Source organism: Hevea brasiliensis, chromosome 8 (genome assembly GCF_030052815.1).
Source record: "Hevea brasiliensis isolate MT/VB/25A 57/8 chromosome 8, ASM3005281v1, whole genome shotgun sequence".
In the NCBI taxonomy this organism is placed as follows: Eukaryota; Viridiplantae; Streptophyta; class Magnoliopsida; order Malpighiales; family Euphorbiaceae; genus Hevea; species Hevea brasiliensis.
The window spans coordinates 24,531,972-24,540,330 of NC_079500.1; the positions used below are offsets into that span (position 1 = coordinate 24,531,972).

Genomic DNA, 8,359 nt, shown 5'->3' on the forward strand with positions numbered 1-8,359 from the left:
TTATTATTTTAATAAAAAAAAAACTAAATTTTCTATAATGTTATTTAGTACATTATTATTTTTTAGAAGTAGTTTTTTATTTTGATGATTTGTTTTATTTTTTTTATTAATTTTATTTTAATAAAGAGAAGAAAAGAGATTTAAGTAATATATTTATGAAATAAATTAAAGAATAATAGAAATTTAAGTAATTAATTATAAACACATTTAAAAAGGAAAATATTATATCAATAACTACGTCGTAATATATCATATTTAACATGAAAAATAAACTGAGACTATAAAAATTGCATAGCATAAAGGTCAACTTAATTAATAAGTGAATTTGTGTTCTATTTCATTGATCAAAATTATCAACATATGATTAAATTATAAGAGAGATATTTTCCTTTTTTTTTTTAATGAATATGTTAGTAATAGGTAATCTATTTATTCATCAATTTGAAAAAAAAAATAAAAAATAATAAGATACACTAAAACTCGTCATGATATTGCTCAAATGTAATAATAATATTAAAAAAATTATTATTTAATCTTTTTTATTTTTAAAAAAGTTAACTTCTATTTTTAAAATAGATTAATTAATCTTTATATTTTTTATTTTATTTACTTTTTAGTCTTTTCAATTATTTTAGATATTATTTTAAATTTTATTTGGTCAATATAATTTAAAAAGCGCAATTATATAATCAATTTATTTTCTAGCCCTTAAGTTATTTAATCCGCATAATAATAATTTCTCTTTACCATAAAATTTAATTTAAATTGAAGGGAATAAAGAGTACACGGAACAGAAATATAAAAATTAATTAATATATTTAAAAAAATTAAATAATTAATTTTATTAAAATAAATAAATTAAATAATAATTTTTCCCAAAAATAATATTACAATGCGTTCACGTAACTGGTTATTTAGGACTCTAGACTAGATATTCTCTTGGCTTGTAGTAACAACTTCAGATTCTCATATTTGGCTGCGTATTATCCACATCAATTTTGTTTCTTGAAAAAATGATGCCTTCTGGGATACACAGTAACGAGTTCTTTCTTCTTTAGCCCTTTCATTGTCCAATACCACAAATAAGCTTCCACAAAAATACCATTGTTAGCGTTTAGACTTCCTTTATCTAAGCCATGCATTTGGACCATATATGAATATCGTCTCATCTGGTTAATAGTAAACCAATTCTACCCAATAATTTCTACAGAGCTTCAACAGCTGTTACGTGACTCCAAATATATATGACAAAAACACTTCTCGCAACTCTCAAGTCTCAACACCACCGTACTACTGCAAGTCCTTGGTCCTCGTGGGTTAGGTCCATTCTTGCAGCCAGAATGGGGAAAAAATTGGGCCACAGTTTTCAATTACAAGACCCGTGACTCTTCACGGTTCACAGGTAAACTACGACACCAAACAGGATCATGTGGTATGTGAGCCACATTAGAGAGCACTACAATGGAAGTTAATGAAGAAAAGTTGGTTTTGACCCTTCTAGTTTAAACCAAACTTACTAATCCTTAACAATGGATAAAGTCAAATGGTTAAAATTTGTAAATAAGATGTCTCATAAATGGGTCAGGCCGAATATAATCGAACTTGGTGCAAATTTTACTGCTGATCCTGAAATTATATATAAATAAGGAGTTACTGATTTAACCAAATCATCACAAGCTAATTCAACAGGAAAACAAAACTTGTCTGAATTCTCACAAGGGAACAATGGCCTGGGCCATCATCCTTCCTGCATATTTATTTGTTTTGCTTTGCATTCTTTAATGTAGACAGTGAATTCTAGTGGCAATCCTGAACCTGTTTGGTTAGTCGTTCCTTCAACTAAAACCGAATCATAACAAATAGCCTCCCCATATTAATGTATTTCATCTCACCAGATTTTCCTTCCTTCTAGGTCATCACATAACAGCCTGAGCAACCCACAGAATGATGAAAAGATGAACAAAAAGAGAGATGACCACAAGCGCTGTAATAGCATGTATTCACTACTATCAACTGTTCATAGTTTCAAGGATTCAAAGCAAGGCTTCAGGCTCAAAATTACTGAAGCATATATGATGAAAATTCAGAATGTAGGATTGATGTATCATTATCAACACGTACCCATAAATAAAAGAATCTCCTGAAACAGAACTCAAGCATTTCATTAGTGAATAATACATATGACTAGAACAAGCTCACGCCAAGCCAAAATAATAATAATAATAATAAATCTAAATCAGAGTGACCCAAGTCCTATACAGTCAAAGCAACAAGATACACTAAATAACATACTACAATTGTATCTAGATTACTTGGCACAAACAAGCTCTGTAATAACCCTTTATTGTCTCAGATGGGAAAAGGACACCATATGTAATTCCATCGAAATTTTTGCCAGAAGAAGACTAGTAGTGCCAAATTTGAAAACTGTCTAAAGAACAAATCAGAAAGAACGTGCAAGAAAGAGAGGCCTGTAAGCAAGTTCAAGAGGTTATTGCCACCACAAGTTTAGTTCATAAAATAAACAGAATGTCATCAAACTCTATTATAGATACTAGGAGGGAGTATGTCTTCTAAACTCAGTCATAAATAATTCTATAATACACCTTTCTTGCAATCTCTAAAATACATGAGAGCATTGAGAGGAATCCCATCCAACAATTTGCACAACATACATAATTTCGAGGTAAAATAGAAACAATTTGAGCTTGAATTGAATTGTTGGGAAGGTGGGCAGATATCCCAAGTTTGAGCACACAGATTATGCATATCATAGTGCTGCTCTCTTGTATCCAAAAATAATTTAAAAAAAAAAAAAAAAAACCGGTGCCCCACAGAGTATGTAGAAGTTAATGTCTCATAAAGATGCACCGATGTACCAAGCAGGAAAGAGATGCAGTTAGCACAGGATAATTAAGTTTGACAAAAGTAAATGGGGGGTTATCAACATCATATAGGCCAATACAAACTAATCAACTGATAACTCCATTTGCAAACTGGCTCATCCTCCACGCATATGAGCACCTAACTCACCAAACTGATCATCAGCTTCCACAGTATCCTCTGACAGGCGAACAGCATCCAGCTTTTGTTTTAGGACTTCTATGGCATTGAGTACCAACTGTGAAGCTTTAATTGCACCAGTTGATTCAACTGTGAATATAAAACTGTCTTCCTTAGCATGGATATCCACAAGCCCAGGCTTCCCCATAGCTATTGCTTTCTTGATCACTTCATCATCGTACGTGTATGCTTCAGGATCAACCACTACAACCTAGAAAATAATCGCCAAAAAATAAGCACATCCATTCAAATTACAGATAGTAGCAGCCTAGCCTAGCAGATAAACAAAAACAGGGTCACCATAAACAGAAGATCTGAAATAAATAATATGTTTTAGACATCAACGGCACAAAATTTTAAAATACTCATGACGTTAGTGCTGAGCATATTTTACAAAAAAACAACACATCACCAATGCCACAATGAAAACAATAAACTTGTCATTCAAGAATTGTAACCAAATGAGTACGTCAAATCAATCATGTAGACTTGACAAAAGAAAGAATTGAAACTAATGCTGAGAATGGATAACAATTCAACCACTTGGTAGTATGACTTTTTCAATCTGGTGCAAGTTGGCCCTCCAAGCTCTAGGGAAAATTTCCTTGCTTGGTTCACAGCAGGATATTTAACTCTGTAGATCTAATCTGATCAATATCTTAATGCAGCTCTGTCAAGAATACTATAAATTCTATACCGAACCCTAAGCTGAAGTCACACAACCATAAAGATCTGATCGGTATAAAATGTTACAAGCACATGCTAGCCTTCCACCTAGCACTAAGACTCTAAGAGGCACATATAAAATATAGAATCCCACAATATATGAGTACAATTTTGTGCAATCACCACATCCAAAACCCTACGAAAAACTCCAACCATAAGTTGTTAATATCTAATTATAAAATCAATATACTGGTGTTGAAAAGCATTATGACATGAATGACAATATAGAACTCGAGTGATGTAGGAAAACTGAATACGAAGATGATACTTTCTTAGTGAGGAACTGAGGATTGGAAATCATATTTGTCGTAAATGAGCCACCAATTAGTCTGACTATTTCAATCCTTCACAGACTGCACCTATGTGCTTTTGAGCATGATTTTCTCAGTTAGACTCACCGCATGCTACAGGCTCAACACATATCTAATCCTACAGCAATTCTGTCAAGACTCCTACAGATGCCAAACCAATGTCAGATATAAGTCTCATAATTCAGGGAATCAATTGTGTAACAGAATTAAAAAGATGAAAAGGATAAGAGGGAGAAAATTGGGATAAAGAAGTTACGGAAAGAGGTGGGAAGGAGAGGGAAATCAGAAGGAGATTTGCAGTTTTGCACTAGGAGGGGAAAAAATGATTCTTATGTAGGGACCCAAAGCCAACCAATAAAGTGGAAATACAAGAAAGCGTAAGATTCAAAACATGTTTCCTTAATGGGACTCGCACAATAGCATTTCTAACAACCATAGGGAACAGTGTTATTAAAGGAACCGGACGAGGAGAGGCAAGGCGCACCCCAGTCCCAGGAGGCGAGGGGCGCCTCTTTCAAAGTAACTTTTTTCTTTTAGCCTTCTTCTCTCCTCTTCTCTTCTATTTATCCCTAAACCCTAATAGAATAGAGTTTAATTAATTTTTCTTTAAATTTAATTTCCTTTCTATAACCTTATTATTTGTATGCTTTCCATTTCTCTTATATTACATATGGTGCAAATAATATATATTTTTTTTCAATATGCTTTTCACTTACTAGACTAGTTAAAAGTATGATACACACACACACACATACATATATATAGTGACTCACTTCAAAAAGGCTGTCGCCTCGCCTCTAATCTAAGGCTATAGGGAACCTGTCGCCTCTTGCCTTAACAACACTAACAGGGAAATCCCAGATTTCCCAAATATGAAATGTCCAAGCAGGAACTTAATAAAACACTAAAATATAATAAAATCCCTAACAAGAACTAAGGACTACCTCTGGCAGTTAGTTTTAGACTACAACATGCTGCTTGATAGATAGAATACAACTAAATTAGTCTTGGGTTTCCAAAATGGATACTTCCTCACTAACAAAAACAAAGAAGCAGCATCAACCAAGCCTAAAATCACGGCTAATAATGATCAATCTCCACACTAATAGGTGTTCAATGCACATGTTAACTTTCATTGGTATCCACCATATCACCCAAATTCTGCCATCCGTGCATAGTTCAGCTTGCACAGACCTAGAATTTGCCAAATGGCATGTATCTGCTATATGCTCTCAATTTAATTCAATGTTGCTCTCTAAAAGATCTCCCTCTTCTTCTCCCCTTCCCCCAAAAAATACACATTGATGACTATATCAATGCATCAAGGTCTAGGCTTCTAATGATATCGAGAAATACAAGAGACCTGTAATCAGCAAATTAGGTACAAAAATAGTTGTGGTTGAATTTTTAAGGCATGCATAGGGGATATGGATGATGAGAAACATGTTCATAAAGTGGCATATGAGGACAATGAAGACCGCTCAGAGTCTCTCAAATAAGAAGCTTGAGCTGACAACCATATTTTATTTCCTTTAACAGAAACTCACACACCTACAAATCCTAAGAGTACAAAAATATCCATATTTTTCTTCCACAATATTCCTTGAATCTCAATCATACCCTCATAGATCAAGTCTCCTAATATATGAGGTAGTGGGATACACACAATGCCAATGATAATAATTCGAAAGGACAGATCATAAGGTGGCAGACAGCCACAAATCCACTATGTTATTTTCATATATCTAAGGATATAAGAGATTATATAATTAAACTTGGGTCATACAACATAAAAATTTAACAAAAATGGTGTGGTCGTCTGCCACTTCAAAAACTTCAAAGGTCTAAAATGCCATCTGCTATTCTTATCAACATAAGTAAATAAACGATTTCCACCTCATAGTTATTAAAGGCTCAAGGTGCATTAAAGCGCCAAGGGGTCCGGGAGCCTAGGCACAGAGGCGCAGAGGCGAGGTGAGGCACAAAAGTACAAAAAAAAAAAGTTTAAAAATCCATAAAAGTCAAATAAATGCGATGCTTTTCCTTTTTCCTTTGGCATATATCTTCAAATAAGTGTGGATGTAACATTTTTTTAAAAAAAGAAAATAATAGAGTAGTAGTGTTGAAAATGGAAATATGGGAGGTTTGTGATCTTGGGTGTGCTAGTTTAATGAGTGTTTGATGAATCTGACTATCTTGTCTTGTTTGTCGTGTATTCATTTCAAGATTTGATTGAGAGGCCATGGAGCCAAAGATGCCTCCCTAGGCATAGGCCACTGCCAACCACACCAAGAAATGGTGTGATAAGCAAACAAGGGCGAAGAAGAAAGATAGCCGCTGCCTGTTATGGAACCAAAACACACAAAAGAAAAATATAAACTAGGTAAATAGAAATGGAAAAGATATGTTTCCAATTCATCAATATCAGAAGCTTTTTCTACATCCATACGATCTACAAAAGTAGAGTGGCATTGCCCATATAATGAAAGCATATCAGCCCTTTAATTGCTTAGAAGAACCAGCCTTATTTAGTAAAAGCCTTTTCTTGCTTGATGCTCTCCTATCTCATCCCCGTGAATCCACCTATGAAATTGCTTGCCAACATACAAATTCCAAAAACTTTGCATCAATAATATACAGGATTCTTGTAGATCAAGTGGTAGTGAAAGTGCTCTCTAAAGGTGGAAATAAAAAAGATATGCCTCTCTAAATCTTGTGTCTGGAACAAAGGCGGCGCACGCCTAGGTGCATAAGGCAATAGGTTCCAGCTTGGTGAGCCTTGAGCCTGAGGCGTGACTAAGGCGGGCCTTTAATAATTAGGTTCCACCTTTCCCTTCCTTTTTATCTCGGAAGAACAGTGAAGATTATCTAGTTATTAAGGTCAAACGCATCCTGTAAATACGCTCCAACTCAAAAAATTGTGAACTAAAAATTAAATACAGACTGTATACAACAAATTCAAACCCACAATGCACCATTTGCAGAAAAAGTGGTATTAAATAGACTAAACTAAACAGACAACAAAATGAACAAACTAACCTGTTGGGTATTAGGATCAATGTCAAACACTTTGGTAGGACTACTTTCAACCCAACTTTGTTTTTCCTCAAGTGTCAAAGTTTCCATCAAATCCTCATTGATATGAATATCTGGTTCATACATGAAAGTTACAGTTGCCGCCGGTGACCATTTTGCGTGATCCTTCCCAATCCCTTTTCTGGCGATGGCCCTCAGTCTCAGTTCCTGCCCACGACGAAGCTTCACAATGATGATTCCCCTATACACAAAATACTCAAACAAGCAAATTACTAACATATCCAAACAATAAAAAAGATTATAATAACAAAGAATTCCTAAATTACTTCTGCTCAGAGGAATCATAGCCCGCCGAATCAGAGAAATCGACAGGAACCACAGTGTGATCAGAGCTGTACAAGTCCTTGCTCGTGACGTCTAGAGTTTGGTCAGTGATACATTTAGCACGTAGGTGAAACTCGACTGAGCAATACTCACACTGGCCGTCACCATCGCAAGCGTCACAGTCGCGAGAGAAGCGCATGCTCATGGCGCGTTCGCTGGTGAGAGGAATGAGGCCAAGGCGGTGAGCGATGAACTCGTCGTTGAGGACGGAGGAGTTGACCTCGATCTCGACGAGGTCAATGGCGATAGTGGGGACCTCGGCGATCATAACACGGCGAAGAGCGTTGGCTATGGAGGCGTCGGTATCACGGAGCTCGAATTTGACATAGTCGTCTTTGAGCTCTCGGATTTTCACCCTCGGGAAGCGCTGGTATGACACTCCTTCCATTTCTCTCAGTGCGAATGAAGACCTGAAGGAAATTTCAGGGTTTTGTCTCCAAACCCCAAACCTGAGGCTTCAGCTGGGCCTGGCAAATTTACAACTATGAATGAATTTTTAAAATTTGATTTAATAGTTTTTGTCAATAAATTTGATTTAATAGTGAAATATATAAAACAAAAGAGTAAAATAATTAAAAAAAATCTGAAGTTTTAAAATTTTTATAATTCTACTTAAATTAAATAAACTTATAATTAATTTTCTTCATATAAAATTTATAAAAAAATTCATACTAATTGATTAATAAACTTTAACATTAATAGCAATTTTTTTTAGGGCAAGTATAATAATATAATAAAATTAAAAAAATTAAAATAAGGATATAAACTAAAATTATGCAAACATCTAAATAAAAAGCTATCAGTAAAATCTAATTTTATATATATATATATATATATAT

General features: G+C 34.4%; 1 protein-coding gene across 1 annotated transcript; it reads right to left on the reverse strand.

Annotated features, from left to right (window-relative positions):
* Positions 1 to 2,687: 2,687 nt before the first annotated feature.
* On the reverse strand, positions 2,688 to 7,995 carry LOC110645102 (DNA-directed RNA polymerases II, IV and V subunit 3). The gene is made up of 3 exons (XM_021798141.2): positions 7,463 to 7,995; positions 7,140 to 7,377; positions 2,688 to 3,274 (listed from the first exon to the last, which is right to left on the reverse strand). The coding sequence occupies exons 1-3, from the start codon at positions 7,906 to 7,908 to the stop codon at positions 3,002 to 3,004; spliced, it is 957 nt and encodes a 318-aa protein (XP_021653833.2). The 5' UTR covers positions 7,909 to 7,995; the 3' UTR covers positions 2,688 to 3,001.
* Positions 7,996 to 8,359: the final 364 nt, after the last annotated feature.

Excerpts from the sequence above, each read along its gene's own strand:
- LOC110645102 (XM_021798141.2), bottom strand. The coding sequence starts at position 7,908 with ATGGAAGGAGTGTCATACCAGCGCTTCCCGAGGGTGAAAATCCGAGAG. Across the intron at positions 7,378-7,462 it reads TATGATTCCTCTGAGCAGAA|GGGAATCATCATTGTGAAGC; the intron begins GTAATTTAGGAA and ends TTTTGTGTATAG. Across the intron at positions 3,275-7,139 it reads TTGATCCTAATACCCAACAG|GTTGTAGTGGTTGATCCTGA; the intron begins GTTAGTTTGTTC and ends ATTATTTTCTAG.